Genomic DNA, 17,974 nt, shown 5'->3' on the forward strand with positions numbered 1-17,974 from the left:
ATAGCATTCAGTAGCCTATTTTCCTGCAACCAGCATTTAGACCTTGAGAAATACAATTTACAGGAAATACATTTATGAACTAATAAAAAATATTAAAAAATATAGTTTATTTTGGGATCTGGTCAGGTGGGTTCTTGCATTTGGGAAGTATGGATTTGATTTAATTATCTGCGTTTCCACCGAGGGGTTTTATGCGCTAATTGAAAATGTGCATAAAATTAGGTGGATGGAAATGCACCCATTGGCTCTGAATTATTATTATCATTTCCCATAATTCTGTCCCTTAGACAATGTTGGACCACTTCTACTGCTTAAATGAAATTCTTCCAGTTAAATGATCAGCAAAATGAAATGAAACAGGAATACAGAACCGGGGAAAACACTTGTTTTTTTTTAAATAAACGCAGTCAGTGATCAGGAAGTGACAGAATGGAGGTTTGATATGCTGCCGTTCTATTAAACCCTAATCCTTCCCCAAACTGCTGTTTTCCAGCTGAAAGTGATGAAGACAGGAGTTGTTTAGTTAGGTTCTTGTTGTTTTTGCCACCTCACTGTGGACGGCCGAGAACTGAACCGTGTTTCCACATATGGTTCATTTTCAGGTGTATGAACATCCGTGTGAATGTGGCCTTAGTGTTGGTTTTATGAGACCGAGTGCTGAGAAGCCCACCTGACAGGTTCTTCTTTCTGCTCAGTGTGCACCCTGAGGAGCGTGAGGCTGTTGTTAAATGAGAGGGATCGTGTGCTCCAGGCTTCGGAGCATTGTTTGATTCCTTGTATTATTTGTCTGTTCTTCTTATTTAAGTCTGAATTCTGTTCAAAATGACACATTGGAAGCAATATATTTCCCTGTGTATTCACAGGAGAGACATCACAGGGTTACGGGCCGAAGATAAGGCTGTGCAGTCGGTTTGGTCTGCTTCTTGTTCGCTTCATGTCTGTACATAATCTTCTGTCTGGATTATGTACAAGGGACTTTCTTGATGCTCCCCTTTCAATGGCGTTTTGTATCATGTTTGATGTCTACAATGTGTTTACAATGGTGTTACTTATGGTAAAATAAAGCGTCTTTGTCAGAATGCCTCGCCCAACACGCTTTTTGTTCAGTGTCAAATTTTAACAATGTGCTTTTGAACACTTGAATTTGCCAATCCCAACCGGAAGAACAGTCAGAATGGCAGAATATTGTGTTTAAAGATGTCGCTGAATGAAACTCGCTCTACATCCAATGGTGGAGGATCTCTGATGACCTCTGGAAGAAGTGAAACCAGACAGTGAAAGAACGTGTTATGTGTATTGGAAATTTAACTTGTCAATTTTCTTCAGTGGAAAACAAATGCGATGTGAAATACTTAAATGTCTTTAAGTATTTATTAAACAGAAACTTGGAAATAATTCAATTGAATGGGCAGAGCTCTCCCCCACAAATGGTTCGGAGGTCTGACCCGGAAAAATAGTTCACATGAGTTTTATACGTCAACAATTATTCTTTGAAATGGTTGCCCTCTCCCCTTTCCCCTCCCCCACGCTGCTATCACAGAAAAGTGATAGCCCAGAGAAAGAAAACAAGAAAACAGAAGAATCCAAACAATAGAAAGATACCCCTGCTATCATTCCAAGATGGCCCGGTTCAGTCTGGGCGTACTGACCTCACTAAATGATCCACACGTTTAAGAATAATGCCTTCTAATTTCCACCACATTATGGACAACCAAAGGTAAGCTATGGTCTCTCGGGTGTCTTCTCGCTCCAGCTGTCTTGCGTCATTGGGCCCCTGGAGGGCCACAATGTCATATAGAACGATGGACCAGAAGTTCTAGTTTTGTTTCGCTATTTCACTTACTTTATTTTAAACACTTCCCAAATATATTTCTTAAAGAATCCAATACACTGCTTGTACGTGTTTATTTTGCTTGGGACGTCTGGTTGATTTGTAACACAGATGAGGCTTTCATGGGAAGAAGTCACGTGAAACCACAGTTTACTGTTTAATTATGGGCTCACTACGGAACGCAGGTCCAGTGTGTGGGTCTGCTGGACGGCGCTGCCTGCAGGCTCCTGTGGGGGCAGCAGAGAGACCGCACCTTCTACGAGCAGCAGAAGAAGAAGCAGCGCAGGGAGCGCATCATCCATCTTCTGGGAGAGCCCGAAAGCACCAGCCATCTAACGACCGACGAGAAACAGAACAACAACATCGGCCATCATGGGCGCCGTTTTGGGATTGTGCTCCATGGCGAGCTGGGTAAGTCTGTCGTGTTGACGTGTATCGTGTTCGCGTCGCAGTGGTCGTGTCCTCGCTGCTGTTCTGCTTCAAACCAGCGCTGTCATGACTGCGCAATAACGAGCAGGCCGTCGCGCTGCGGGCGGACGAGGACATAAACACGACATGGCGCGTCATCGGGTTTACTAGCTGTTTACTAGCTGCTGTTTACTAGCTGCTGTTTACTAGCTGCTGTTTACTAGCTGTTCACTAGCTGCTGTTCACTAGCTGCTGTTCACTAGCCGTTTACTAGCTGCTGTTCACTAGCTGCTGTTCACTAGCTGCTGTTTACTAGCTGTTTACTAGCGGCTGTTTACTAGCTGTTCACTAGCTGCTGTTCACTAGCCGTTTACTAGCCGCTGTTTACTAGCTGTTTACTGGCTGTTCACTAGCGGCTGTTTACTAGCTGTTTACTAGCTGCTGTTTACTAGCTGTTCACTAGCGGCTGTTCACTAGCTGCTGTTTACTAGCTGCTGTTTACTAGCTGCTGTTTACTAGCTGTTTACTAGCTGCTGTTTACTAGCTGCTGTTTACTAGCTGTTTACTAGCTGCTGTTTACTAGCTGCTGTTTACTAGCTGTTTACTAGCTGCTGTTTACTAGCTGTTCACTAGCTGCTGTTTACTAGCTGCTGTTTACTAGCTGCTGTTTACTAGCTGCTGTTTACTAGCTGCTGTTTACTAGCTGCTGTTTACTAGCCGTTTACTAGCTGCTGTTTACTAGCTGCTGTTTACTAGCTGCTCACTAGCTGCTGTTTACTAGCGGCTGTTTACTAGCTGTTCACTAGCGGCTGTTTACTAGCTGTTCACTAGCGGCTGTTTACTAGCTGCTGTTCACTAGCCGTTTACTAGCTGCTGTTTACTAGCTGTTTACTAGCTGCTGTTCACTAGCCGTTTACTAGCTGCTGTTTACTAGCTGTTTACTAGCTGTTCACTAGCGGCTGTTTACTAGCTGCTGTTTACTAGCCGTTCACTAGCGGCTGTTTACTAGCTGCTGTTTACTAGCCGTTTACTAGCTGTTTACTAGCTGCTGTTTACTAGCTGTTTACTAGCTGTTTACTAGCTGCTGTTCACTAGCCGTTCACTAGCTGCTGTTTACTAGCTGCTGTTTACTAGCTGCTGTTTACTAGCTGCTGTTCACTAGCTGCTGTTCACTCACTGTTGTTGTTTACTAGCTGCTAACAGAGCCATAGTTCACATGTCGTGTTGTGTCGCTCCTGTCGTTGCTAAGCTAACTGGCGCTACGTTACACGGTGGCTGCCTTTGTGTGAAGCCCAGCGACCATTAACCAACCGTTAGAGAACCACCACACAGAATACGATCAACATTACGGCCACGGACCGCTCTGTTGTTGTCAGCCGAGTGGTTGTTGCTCATGTCGGTGTAAACAAACATGTCGGGGCTGTTGCGACACTGCGGTCCCGTAAACAAGGGGTCAGGTATCGGCTCATTGCGCCATGTGGAGCTGGACAGCTGAGAGGGAGAGGGAGAGGGAGAGAGAGACCCAGGTCCTGGTTTGTGTGCAGATCCCGGGTCCTTGTCTTAGTCCTGGTTTGTGTGCAGATCCCCTGCCTGTGCGGCAGCGCCCCCTGTCTGCTATGTCGGTGCTGCCCCGGTGGAAACAACTCCACAGTGACCCGCCTCATCTACGCCTTCTTCCTGCTGCTGGGAGTGGGCATCGCCTGCATCATGCTGATGCCCGGCATGGAGGGCCAGCTCCAGAAGGTAGGACATGTTATTATCACAGACATGCTATTACCATCACAGACATGTTATTGTTACTAACGGGACCAGCGGTAGGACGCTGCTCTGTGCTCCAGAGTCTGTGGTCTGGCTTAAAATGGCTTCTGTCCCTGTGCCGCTGTAGATCCCTGGTTTCTGTGAAGGCGGGGCGGGCTCGTCCATCCCGGGCGTGGAGGGCCACGTGAACTGCGACGTGCTGGTCGGCTACAAGGCCGTGTACCGCGTCTGCTTCGGCATGGCCGCGTTCTTCCTGCTCTTCTCTCTGCTCATGATCAAGGTCAAGAGCAGCCACGACCCCCGCGCCGCGCTGCACAACGGGTGAGTCGCCCATCGGTCCTGGTGGGGCGTTTCAGCAAGAATTCAAGTTCTTAGTTTTTGCCTGCGACTGATGTTAAAACCCTTCACTTCCAGGTTTTGGTTCTTTAAGTTTGCTGCAGCCGCTGGCATCACTATCGGATCCTTCTTCATCTCGGACGGCCCCTTCACTACCGGTAACTGTTCTTGTCCATCATCGTCTTCCTCATCAATTCTACTGTCTGTTCAATCCTGGGAATTCCTCCTTCACTGTTTCCTGATTAATAGGGTACCGGGGAAGAACCAAGAAGGCTGATGCATTTAAAATATAGAATCCTAAGTCTGTGACGGTACATCACTACTGCAGATATGTTGTCACTTCTTACGGGGATTAGTCTGCGTATGACATCATACGTGATAAACAATGTCCCGACATGAACGTTTGCTGTCTGAAACCATGCATCTCTCAAATGTCATGAACAAAGAAAGAGATCCTGGAGTTGTGTGGGTTCTTGAATGGTTTGGTTAGGGTCAGATGGGTGCAGCACTCTGACAGCTCTCCGTCTCCACAGTGTGGTTCTACATCGGCATGGCCGGAGCCTTCTGCTTCATCCTCATCCAGCTGGTTCTGCTCATCGACTTCGCCCACTCCTGGAATGAGTCCTGGGTGGAGAAGATGGAGGAGGGCAACTCCCGCTGCTGGTATGCAGGTATGATTTATGCCACGGAGAAAAACTTGATCATGAACAACTCTCATGGAGAAAACCATGAGAAAGATGATTGTCTTGAAAGCCATTTTTTACTGTAAAGTATGGCATGCAAAAATGAGTCTGGAGTAGTCTGTATTTCCTTAAGATCTGTATTTATTGTTGTGGGGAAGGGAACCCATGAAGAGATTACAGACTAATGATAACATGTTCACACAGAAGATTGATTCAGATGGTTGTAGCTTTCAGGTTTTTAATAGCCCGTCTTGTGTCCACAGCGCTGCTGTCGGTCACCGCAGTGAACTACCTGCTGTCCCTGGTGTCTCTGGTCATGTTCTACGTCTACTACACCCACTCCGACGGCTGCACCGAGAACAAGGTCTTCATCAGCATCAACATGCTGCTGTGCGTGGCGGCCTCCGTGCTGTCCGTCCTGCCACCGATCCAGGTTCTCCCTCTCATTCATGCCTGTGACCTAAAGCCTGAAGAAGTCATGGGCTATTCCCCTGCATTTCTTTACTTGTGTAGCTGCTCTTAGATTGATTTTCCTACTAATGCCTGCTGCTCTGTGTGTGAAGGAGTCCCAGCCCCGGTCTGGCCTGCTGCAGTCCTCCCTAGTCACCCTGTACACCATGTACCTGACCTGGTCTGCCATGACCAACGAGCCCGGTAGGATGTCATGCTTTTCCATGCTGCTTTCACCTTGCACTGAGTTCTGGAGTTTTTTGGGGAAACAAACATCTCTAACCGGGGAAATTAGGTGTCTCTTCTCTGCTTCCTTGCCTATATAAACGGTGTTTCTCTAATATATAATGTCAACCAGTCATATCACTGCAAGAAGCTAACAATAGGTGCATGTAAGTTTGATGTCATATCTGGAAGAAACTAGGCGGCGGGAGTGTCTTAAAACATGCATTCTCTCTCCTGACCACCAGGGGGCGACTCCTCTGGTTGTATAGAAGTATATGCTTCATGTGTTAAAGCTGCATTCTCTCTCCTGACCACCAGGGGGCGACTCCTCTGGTTGTATAGAAGTATATGCTTCATGTGTTAAAGCTGCATTCTCTCTCCTGACCACCAGGGGCGACTCCTCTGGTTGTATAGAAGTCTATATAAATGACTCTACTTCTCTCGATTTATTCCCTCAGTAAACATTGTAAACGTGAGTTTGTCTCAATTTCTAGTTTCAATATTTTAACCTCCGTTCATTGGTTATGAAAACAACAAGATGGTTACGGCCGTGATCCAAGATGGCGCTTGTAGAAACTCCGACCAATCAGCTGTCCAATTCAGTGACGTCAATCAGCTGTTCCACAAACGACGGTCCATACGAGTTCCAATGAAGCTTGGTTTTTGACTTAATGTAGAGGACTTACCCAGTGTAATAGAGCCACGAGGGGCGAATGGGAGAACATGTTTGGACGCATGTTCTTGCCACAAACAAATCCAAAGTCCAATGCGCTGTGTCTCTTTCATCCATCTATTCTCTGCTCCGTGACACCAGAGCATTAATCCGCTTGTCCAATAAACTTGGATTAAGTTCGTTTTGCATGTTGCAGCACAACACAGGACACAACCAGACTGATACTGCACTAACACGTTGACACCACCACGGTCAAAAACTATTGTGCTTCCATCCACACACACCTGTTCTCATTAGCAGGCACTTACCTATATGCCCTTTGAGCTGAATGCACCACCCTGTGTTCAAATAAAGGAACTACATGTCCCCATTCACTCAGTGTTTTCCTCAAACAACAAAACAGCGCTTAAATAAAGCCTTTTGTGTTGGACGCAGTAACCATTTCCTTGTGGCTCACAGACAGGAAATGCAACCCGAGCCTTCTGGGTATTATCGGGATGAACAGCACCAGTCCTGCCGGCCAGGACCACGTGGTTCAGTGGTGGGATGCCCAGGGCATCGTGGGATTGGTCCTCTTCCTGATGTGTGTCCTCTACTCCAGGTGAGGAAGTCCTCTGCAGTTTAATTAGCAGCCTGAACGGTGTCTAAGAGGGCGGCCGATGTCTCAATGTCCTCTCTCTCCCGTGTGTCCACCAGCATTCGTAACTCGTCCAACGCCCAGGTGAACAAACTGACGCTGACCAGCGACGAGTCGGCCCTGATCGAGGACGGGCCGGCGGCCGACGGCTTCGAGGAGGGCGGCGGCGCCGGCCGAGCCGTGGACAACGAGAAGGACGGCGTCACCTACTCCTACTCCTTCTTCCACTTCATGCTGTTCCTGGCGTCGCTCTACATCATGATGACGCTCACCAACTGGTACAGGTAGGCAACGCGGCAACAGGGGAGGCCGGACAGATCCTCACACTTTGCCTCTGAGCACTTCTTAAGTCGACTCGTGGTTTAACAGGATTGACCGGTTCCAATTCTGCTTTGCTCATGCTTTATTTATTCTTCCAAAAATGTATATGTATGCATGTCGATAAATTAGTGTTGCTAGTCATACAGAAGAAAGGTTTTTTAAATTTGACAGCGCCTAAATCTGTCATCTATTGTGCCCCCTTAGCCCCGACTCCAAGTACCAGGCCATGACCAGCAGGTGGCCGTCGGTGTGGGTGAAGATCTCGTCCAGCTGGATCTGCATCGCCCTCTATGTGTGGACGCTGGTGGCGCCGCTGGTGCTGGTCAACAGAGAGTTTGACTGAACACGCCAGCGCCGCCCATCGCTCCACACAAACACATCCATGCTCCGCTTCACCTGTGTTTTGGTTTCAGCTAAAAGTCAGTTTAATAAAAATAAAAACAGTAGCTGCAGCAGAGGGGCCTGAGGGCTGTTTCAGGGCCGTTTGGTTCGGGGGGCTCCTCTGCTGCAGCTCTGGCTCCTCTGCTGCAGCTCTGGCTCCTCTGCTGCAGCTCTGGCTCCTCTGCTGCAGCTCTGGCTCCTCTGCTGCAGCTCTGGCTCCTCTGCAGCGTCATTGTGAATCCTCAGCCGCTTGTTGTCGTGCTTAACCCCCCGTGCTGTTTGACATTGTAAATACGTCCCGTGTATTTCTAGCGGATGATTTTAGTTTTCTTTCTATAAACCCAGAGTTGCATGCTTTTTCTTATAATAAAAAAAACTAACTAGCGTAACCTGAACAGCGGCTGTAACTGAAGCTCCTGTGAGGACGATGGCGGCCGACTACGCCGACGGCAGTATTGACGAGGAAGCGCTGTTAGTGTGAATTAAGTGCTCAGCTGGAGCGGGACGGGTCAGTTGTGTATGAGCAGGACTCCAGCTATTGCTCAGAGACACGAGGTGTGTGTGTGTGTGTGTGTGTGTGTGTGTGTGTGTGTGTGTGTGTGTGTGTGTGTGTGTGTGTGTGTGTGTGTGTGTGTGTGTGTGTGTGTGTGTGTGTGTGTGTGTGTGTGTGTGCTGAAGCTCTACCAGCTGTGCGTGTCCTCTGCAGCTTGCACATACACAACAAGGCATTCCTGTTTTTGTGTTGCTTCAGAGTTGACAATGTCAATTTGAAAACCTCTGGATAAATTATTTGGTAGCGTTGTAAGAGTTTTAGCATGTAGTTTCTCACACGCGTCGTGTTTTGATTGTCCAAACCTGTGCTTTGATCCTAATATGTTTTTGTTTTTTTCTCCCGACATGTAAAAGTATACTGTAACTCCTTCAATAAAATGGAGGGAAAAGACGGTGGAGTGTTGTTTGTTCCTTCCTCCTGATGGGTCGTTTGGTCAAAGAGAAAGCGACATATGGACAAGAAGAAGGAGCTGATTAATAATAAATCCCTCTCCCAGATATCCCAGCTGTTGCTATCACGACCTCATCACAAGTTACACGTCATATTCCATGAACTAACTTCAAAACCTCACGCCATCCGCTGGGAATAATACACTATGTCCACTATGTAGTCTTAATGTGTAGTTTTATGAAATGGCTTATTTAACCTGTTCCAGTTATGTGGGCAAATAAATAAATAACGTGTGGATCATTATCATTGATGATGCTTAATATATTTCATGAAGGCTGCATGAAAAAAAACTAATCCAGTATTAGTAGTGGAACAAGACAGAAGAACGTCTTGGATCTGCTTTCCCCAGGTTGGGTTAGTTTGGTCCTATTTTTTTTCAAGTGGACAAACATTAAAAACGATTAAAAAAAAATGGAAATATTGTTTTTTTTCAACATACTATACATTTTTATTTAACTTTTTTCAACATACTATACTATGACCTTTTATTCCATATAATAGTCTGACCTTTTATGACGTACTATTTTTTCAGATTTTTTTTACAAACTATCCTGTGATTTTTTTTCATTTTGTGATATACTGTGTTTTTGTTTTTTTATGAAATACTATCCATCCATCCATCCATTATCAGCCGCTTATCCGGGGTCGGGTCGCGGTGGCAGCAGGTTCAGCAGGCCGACCCAGGCTTCCCTCTCACCCGCAACACTTTCCAGCTCATTCTGGGGGATCCCGAGGCGTTCCAAGGCCAGCCGGGAGATATAATCCCTCCAGCGTGTCCTCGGTCTGAATCTGAGGTTCGACAAGCGGTCGGAGCCTCCCTTCCAGCACCCTGGCATAAGCTTTTCCCGGGAGGCTGAGCAGTGTGATGCTACGATAGTTTGAGCACACTCTCCGGTCCCCCTTCTTGAAGATGGGAACCACCACCCCGGTCTGCCAGTCCATGGGCACTGTTCCCGACCCCCATGCGACACTGAAAAGGCGTGTCAACCAAGACAGCCCAACAATGTCCAGCGCTTTCAGCATCTCAGGGCGGATCTCGTCCACCCCCGGCGCCTTGCCACCAAGGAGCTTTTTGACTACCTTAGTGACCTCTGCCAGGGATATGGGTGCATCCACCCCAAGGACTTCAGGCGCTGCCCCCCATGTTGTCCGGGTTTAGGAGTTCCTCAATGTGCTCTATCCACCGCCCGACGATGTCCACAGTTCGGGTCAGCAGTCCGTCCGCACCCCCCCTGTTGAGAACAGCCTGGGGTAGGCCCTGCTTTCCCTTCCTGAGCCACCGGATGGTTTGCCAGAACCTCCTTGGGGCCAACCGAAAGTCCTTCTCCATGGCCTCCCCGAACTCCTCCCAAGTATTTTGAAATACTATATCATTTGTTAACCCTCCTGTTGTCCTGGGGTCAGAATGACAACAGATGTAATCTTTTGCCATCAAAATATGTTTTTTGTTCATCAAATGGTCTGAAAATAATGAGGGTTGTTTAATACTATGCTCTTCGTGATTACAATACATTTGAAAATGTTTTGTTGAATTATGGGTGATTTATTGAATGTAATAACGTCTGTTGTCCTCTAGGGTCAAAAAGACCCCGCAGCACAAAGTGGTGCAATGGGGCAACTTGTCCCCCATACTGCTTCCCAAAACATCTTTGATCTTGGATGTTTGATGTGTGGGCTCAAGCAACGTTTATGACAACCACAGCAACAAAAAACAGGTTGTTTCTCACAGGTGTCATTTTTTAGAGAGAGACAGGCCAGCACCATGAGGAGGCAGAAGCACAGGAAGCTTGTGAGCTAACTTTTAACCATGTTGTGGAAAACAATGACCAGGAGGACAATACTGAACATCATGAAGAGGAAGAATCAACTGATGAGGAAGATTCAGGGTCAGAACATAATGAAAATAATGATGAGGTGATAGATCCAACATCCAGACCACATGCTACATGGACCAACCACATATCCAAGGTCTCGTATTGACCTGTTTCTGCCCACGCCTATTGAAGAGGTGCTGAACATGACAAACAAGGAGGGGAGAAAGATGAATCCAATGGACCTGGGTTGGTTGTTTCTCTCTGCCGTGTACTGATCCAGAAGCTACAGCTAGTTTATGGCAAGTCGAGTGCTACCATGACATTCAAGGTGATTCATATCATCTCAAGAGTGATTTGATGATAAAGACACAAGAGAAGGTCGCCATGCACGAGACAAACTTGCTCCTACTGGAGACGTTTGGGACAAGTGGGTGTCTCTCCTGCCGTGGATGTTCGATCTAACACTGATGTGACTGTGGATGAGCAGCTGGTCCCCTTCAGAGGTCGCCGTCCATTCAAACAGTACATCCCGAGTAAACCAAGGAAATATGGGATAAAAAATATGGGCAGCACGCAATGCCAGGTCCAGTTAGACATGGAACATACAAGTATACACTGGACAACCTGCTGGTGCGCAGTCAGAAAACAATCAGGGCATGTAAGTTGTCCTTGACATGAAGGTCTCCAGGGGAAAACGTTCACCTGTGACAACTTCTTTACTTCACAGCACAGCTGAAAAGAAAGCTGTACATGTTGGGGACAATACGGAGGACTGAGCTGAGCTTCCCCTGCACTGGTGTCAAAAACAGACCGGGCTTGGTTCTCATCCAAGTGTAAGTGCCTTCACCTAGACCCATGCTCTGGTGCCCCATCACCCTAAAAAAACAGAGAGGTGTTCTTCTAATGATTGCCAGATTCGTTATTCAGTTTATTTTATATAGCCCAACAACACAAATACAAGTTTGCCTCGGAGGGCTTCACAATCTGTACACATAACATCCTGTCCCGGGACCTCACATCGGATCAGGAAAAACTCCCCCAAATAAAGATAGTAAAAACCCTTTCACAGGGGAAAAAGGGGAAGAAACCTGAGGGAGAGCAACAGAGGAGGATCCCTCTCCCCAGATGGACAGAAGCAATAGATGTCATGTGACCAGAATGAATAGCGTACCAGAGTTACAGCACATTACATGAATATGACAGAAATTATTCATATAATGAGTAGTAGGCATGGTCCATGATCCAGATATACACGATCCATGAAGCAGAAGGAGGTAGAGAGGAGGGAGGGGCATCAGCAGGGCCATGGCAGCAGGCAGGACCGGTTCAAGGCTGGTTCCATCAGCAGGGCCATGGCAGCAAGCAGGACCGGTTCCAGGCAGCCACGATCCATGGAAAAAAAGTAGAGTTAGTAATGTGCATTGAAGAGACAATCATTTATCCAGAAGGAGAGAAAGAAGAGGAGCGAAAGAGGAAGAGAAGAAGAGGAGCAAAAGAGGAAGAGAAGAAGAGAAGAGTAGAAGAGGAGCTCAGTGTATCCTAAGATGTCCCCCAGCAGTCTAGGCCTATAGCAGCATATCTAGGGGCTGGACCAGGACAAACCTTAGCCAGCCCTAACTATAAGCCTGAACCAGCCCTAACTATAAGCCTGAAACAGCCCTAACTATAAGCCTGAAACAGCCCTAACTATAAGCCTGAACCAGCCCTAACTATAAGCGCTATCAAAGAGGAAAGTCTTAAGTCTACTCTTAAATGAGGTGACTGTCTGCCCCCCCGGACTGAAAGTGGAAGCTGATTCCACAGAAGAGGAGCCCGATAACTGAAAGCTCTAGCCCCCAACCTACTTTTTAACACTCTGGGAACCACAAGTAACCCTGCATTCAGTGAGCGTAATGCTCTAGTGGGGTAATATGGCACTATAAACTCTCTAGTGGGGTAATATGGCATTATTCAATTCAATTCAATTCAGTTTATTTTGTATAGCCCAACATCACAAATACAAGTTTGCCTCGGAGGGCTTTACAATCTGTACACATGACATCCCTGTCCCGGGACCTCACATCGGATCAGGAAAAACTCCCAATAAAGATAGTAAAACCCTTTCACAGGGAAAAAAGGGGAAGAAACCTGAGGGAGAGCAACAGAGGAGGATCCCTCTTCCCGGATGGACAGAAGCAATAGATGTCATGTGGCCAGAATGAATAATGTAACAGAGTTACAGCACATTCAAATGAATGTGATAGAAATTATTCATATAATGAGTAGTATGCATGGTCCATGATCCAGATAGCCACGACCCATTAAGCAGAAGGAGGTAGAGAGGAGGGGCATCCCAGTGGCAGTGGGAGGAGAAAGCAGGGCCATGGCAGCTGGCAGGACCGGCTCCAGGCCAGTTGCATCAGCAAGGCCATGGTTGGGCCATTATAAGCTCTCTCGTGGGGTAATATGGTACTATAAGGTCCTTAAGATATGATGGTGCATCACCAGTTAAGGCTTTGTAGATAAGGAGAAGGATTTTAAATATGATTCTCGATCTTACAGGAAGCCAGTGGAGAGCAGCTAGTACAGGAGTAATGTGATCTCTCTTCCGTTAGTACACGAGCTTCAGCATTCTGGATCAACTGGAAAGACCCAAGGGACTTACCAGAGCAGCCTGGTAATACAGAGTTACAGTAATCCTGTCTTGAAGTAACAAATGTGTGGATCAACGTTTCTGCATCACTTTGAGACAAGATGTGCCGGATCTTTGAGATGTTCCATAGGTGAAAAAAGGCGGTCCTTGAGATCTGTTTCATGTGGGAGCCAAAGGACAGGTCCTGGTCAAAAATAACTCAGAGATTCCTTACGGTGGTGGTGGATGCCACAGCGATGCCATCCAAAGAAACCATATAATCAGATCATTGATTTCTGCAGTGTTCTGGGTCGAGTAAAATAACTTCAGTCTTGTCCGAGTTCAGCAGCAGGAAGTTGCAGGTCATCCAGGTTTTGATGTCTTTAAGACACGCTTGAAGTTTAGCGACCTGGTGGATTTCATCTGGCTTGATCAACAGATATAGTTGAGTATAATCGGCATAGCAGTGAAAGTTTATGGAGTGTTTTCTGATAATATTGCCTAAAGGAGGCATATATAATGTGAATAAAATTGGTCCAAGAACCTTGTGGAACTCCATGACGAACGGTGGTGGTCATCGAAGCCTCATTGTTTACAAATAGAAACTGAGCTTGATCTGATAAATACGACTTAAATCAGCTTAGTGCTGTACCTTTAATACCAATCAACTGGTCTAGTCTAGAGACTAGATTAGTCTAAACTGTAATAAGATGTCATGGTCAATGGTGTTGAATGCTGCACTATGGTCTAACAAGACCAGTACAGAGACAAGTCCTTTATCAACACTAAGGTCTAACAAGACCAGAACAGAGACAAGTCCTTTATCAACACTAAGGTCTAACAAGACCAGTACAGAGACAAGTCCTTTATCAACACTAAGGTCTAACAAGACCAGAACAGAGACAAGTCCTTTATCAACACTAAGGTCTAACAAGACCAGTACAGAGACAAGTCCTTTATCAGCACTAAGGTCTAACAAGACCAGTACAGAGACAAGTCCTTTATCAGCACTAAGGTCTAACAAGACCAGTACAGAGACAAGTCCCCTATCTGATGCAACTAGAAGATCATTAGTAATTGTCACTAGTGTCTCTGTGCTATGATGCTTTCTAAATCCTGACTGAAACTCCTCAAATAAGCCATTGAAGACAGTTGGTCGAGGTTGAAAAAAATCTATCCAGACACACAACAGGGCCCACAGCCTCCTCCATGGCCATCCCACCTGAGGATGGACCGGCAGTAGCCGAGGGCAGGAGATTACCGATCCTGTCTCTAACAGCCAGAATCTTACCATTGAAGAAGTTCATGAAGTCATCACTACTGAGGTCTATAGGAATACACAGATCCACCGAGCTATGACCAGGCATGAAAACGGGTCAGGGGTGAAAAAGGTGAGAGGTGTCCGGGGGGGGGGGGGCTGGAGAAACTTAACTTCAGGCATGAGTCAAAAATTAATATGGCCTCCTTACTAAGTATTATGCAAGCCATTTCATGCCAGCCTGTCACTGGGTCTAACATGTACAGTATATGAGGCACAATATGGTAAGGGCACCACAAATGGCTTAATGCATAACCCCCACAAGAGATGGTGGACATGCTGTAACTTAACTTGTCTACTCTTCCATCATGATTGACAGCCAATACAATGTAATTCAGATTGTAATACATTGTATTGGCAAAGATAACAATTTACAGTTCGTAATACTCTCAGAAACAGATTATTTTGTCTTCTTTGCCTGAACCACCAGTGTCTCCATCGCCCGCTTTCGCTGTTTTGCCACATGTCTCAGCCTTGCCCTTTTCTCTTCTTCAGCAGTCTGTTTCTTGGCCTGCTGAGCACTGCCAGATGCTTCTGATGGTGGTCTGCACTGGTGATGCAAGGTCCTTTGTGTTAATATTTCCATGCACTCGCGCTCCCTTCTGGCACGCGCACCTGTTCGCAGTTCACTGAATATAAATACCCCCCGACAAAAAAATTCTCATCAAATCTACACGATTCACGTAGGTCACCTATTTTGGTTTCAAAACGGCGAATTTCAAGCACACCTCTCTCTGTGTGACAGTGGTTATAACCGCATAACTCTATGGATTATAATTAACTAGAGGATACACTTTTTCCTACACGTAGATCTTTGACCCTTAAATATAAACAGGAGCCTGGCCACCCAACGGAGGAAACTCATTTCGTTTTTTTTATTAAAATAAAAGTTGGATAAAATCTTCATTGTCCTCTCCTTATATGTAGTGAGGTGTCGTAGGTAGAACTTATATGTAGTGAGGTGTCGGTAGGTAGAACTTATATGTAGTGAGGTGTCAGTAGGTAGAACTTATATGTAGTGAGGTGTCGGTAGGTAGAACTTATATGTAGTGAGGTGTCAGTAGGTAGAACTTATATGTAGTGAGGTGTCAGTAGGTAGAACTTATATGTAGTGGGGTGTCGTAGGTAGAACTTATATGTAGTGAGGTGTCGTAGGTAGAACTGAGCCGCCGCTGAGTCACCGCTCTCCTGTCTGACGTCACATGCTGCCACGGACTCTCCGCTGCCAGTAATCTCACTCGCTGTCTCTCCAACAACGTTAGCTAACTGACTAGCTTGCCATTAAAAAACTGGTGGGAGGGAAATGAAGCCGCTGTAGACATCTTAACGCTTGGCCAAGACTCGCGACGTCAAAGATCTTCTCTTGCTAAGATGATCACGACCTCAGTTTTTTTTCCGTGTCCCACTCCAATCTCAGAAACGGCGGACAGTTGACCCCCCCCCCCCTCTCCCAAAAACAAAAACTCTTCGGATCTACACGATCCACGTAGGTCACCTATTTTGGTTTCAAAACGGCGAATTTCGCCGAAAGGTGAGGGATTTTCATGCCTGTATGACTCTCAGCCAGCCTGGCCACAGTGCTAAAGATAAACCTAGGGTTATTCTTGTTTTTCTTTATTAGTGATGAGTAGTTATGGAGATCCAGCAGTTCTGCTCAGCTCTGCCTCTGCAGCAGCTGCCCCTCTGGCACCTCACCCACAAGGAGGAGGGGCTAATTCTGCCCTCGGAGGAGTGATCTCAAAACATGGAAAATGTGGCAAAAATGCAATGCATACATCTGCAAAGATCAGGGGGGGTCTTCGTACGTGGTTCAACAAAGTCGAGCAAATGTCCTATTATCCATCTTAAATTAGCGAGATGGTTGACATCAGGCTAACTCGGTTTCTCCACAGAAGATCCGTGCTGAAACGGTCTCGTTAATTCTAACCAGACGTCAGTCATCTGGTGATAACCCTAATCACCCAAATCAATCAAACTATAATTATTTAAATGTGACTGCTGGCAGTAGTATACAAATTAACACAAAACCCTATTTATTGTCAGGTCCAAACAATTCATGCAATCAAAACAGGACAAGACTGTTGCAGCAGGTCCTGCTGAGTGAGAGAGGACGACACTCCCATTAGTGCCGCCTTTTATGCCCTCTCAGAGGCGGGCTGTCCCAGCTCCTCCCACCAGGAAGCCAATCTTAAACCGGGGTCCCAGGTGCAGAGTGGGAGGGTTGTCACAGGATCTTGGCAATTTCGAAGAACGCTCTCCCTATAAAACTAATATGACTAATATCGCTCCTTCATCAATGAGGAAGTGAGCTGCCTTTTTTGTCCGTGGGAGTGGCCAGCTTATCCATTGAATTTCAGTAAGCCTGCCCGGGAGCAGGTTTACATTTTTGGCTGTGTTGCTATGGTGATTTTTTTAAACTTGCTTCGAGAAACCGAAAAGCCTGACCTACGTCATCTTATCCTGGAAATTAGCCCGCTAACTCAGTAAGCCAGGTACGAGAAACAGGGCCCTGGCCCTTACTACCTGCCTCGCATGCAACCAATGGCACATTTAGATGTTTTTTTGTTTGTTTTGAGAAGTTAAATGTCTTGGAAAAGAATATTGACATGTTTTATAAATATAATATATATATAATATAATATATAAATTAGGTTTTAATTGCCTTAAATTTAATATGGAATAAAGAAATGCTGTCAATGTGTTTGAATGAAGTTGTTATTAAGGTGCAACATAGAATTGGGGGATCTATCCACTTTATATTCTTTAAATAACAGCCAAATCAGGACGGGGTCATTTTTGACCCCAAAGGACAACAGGTGTGATAATTTGCTGCCATTAAAAAAATGTAAATGATTCAAAAACAGCATCCTCACTAAACTTTTACATGCACGTGTAGCAAGTCAAAAAGTCAAAATAATATAAAGTCAACAGAATTAATTGGTTTCATTTCCACTCTAACAGAGTATACTGGCCATAAATTCCAAAAACAATGAGAAAAAAATGGTGTTAATGGGTTGGACTGAAGTAAGACTAAAGGTGTAAAACAGAATTGATTGACAATGTATACTTTATGCTTGAAATAACAGTCAAACCAGGTGGGGTCATTTTGCCCCCAGAGGACAGCAGAAGTATGGCAAACGGGAGGACATTACGAGGGTTAAACAACCCCCATTATTTTCAGACCATTTGATGAATAAAAAACACATTTTGATAGCAAAAGATTTCATCTGGGATCAGAATGGCTTCGTTCAAGAATACACATGTTAATTATGACAAGTTCACACACGTATCTAATATGACAAGATGGTGAGACGTGGATGCAAACTGCAACTTGCTTGTTCGGTGCCACGGAACTCAGACAGGTGCCTGCTGCCATGGATCGTGGCTGCCTGGAGCCGGTCCTGCCTCCTGCCATGGCCCTGCTGATGCTCGTCCTCTATCCCTTTCTGCTTCATGGATCGTGGTTATCTGGATTGGTTACATGCTTATACTATTCATTATATGAATAATTTCTGTCATATTCAT

General features: G+C 45.9%; 1 protein-coding gene across 1 annotated transcript; it reads left to right on the top strand.

Moving 5' to 3' along the window:
- Positions 1 to 2,121: 2,121 nt before the first annotated feature.
- On the top strand, positions 2,122 to 8,651 carry serinc1 (serine incorporator 1). The gene is made up of 10 exons (XM_079216289.1): positions 2,122 to 2,242; positions 3,821 to 3,982; positions 4,125 to 4,318; positions 4,412 to 4,491; positions 4,867 to 5,004; positions 5,280 to 5,449; positions 5,580 to 5,670; positions 6,824 to 6,965; positions 7,061 to 7,285; positions 7,527 to 8,651. The coding sequence occupies exons 1-10, from the start codon at positions 2,204 to 2,206 to the stop codon at positions 7,663 to 7,665; spliced, it is 1,380 nt and encodes a 459-aa protein (XP_079072415.1). The 5' UTR covers positions 2,122 to 2,203; the 3' UTR covers positions 7,666 to 8,651.
- The last annotated feature ends 9,323 nt before the right edge of the window (positions 8,652 to 17,974 follow it).

Source organism: Taurulus bubalis (assembly GCF_910589615.1).
Source record: "Taurulus bubalis genome assembly, chromosome: 3".
Taxonomy (NCBI): Eukaryota; Metazoa; Chordata; class Actinopteri; order Perciformes; family Cottidae; genus Taurulus; species Taurulus bubalis.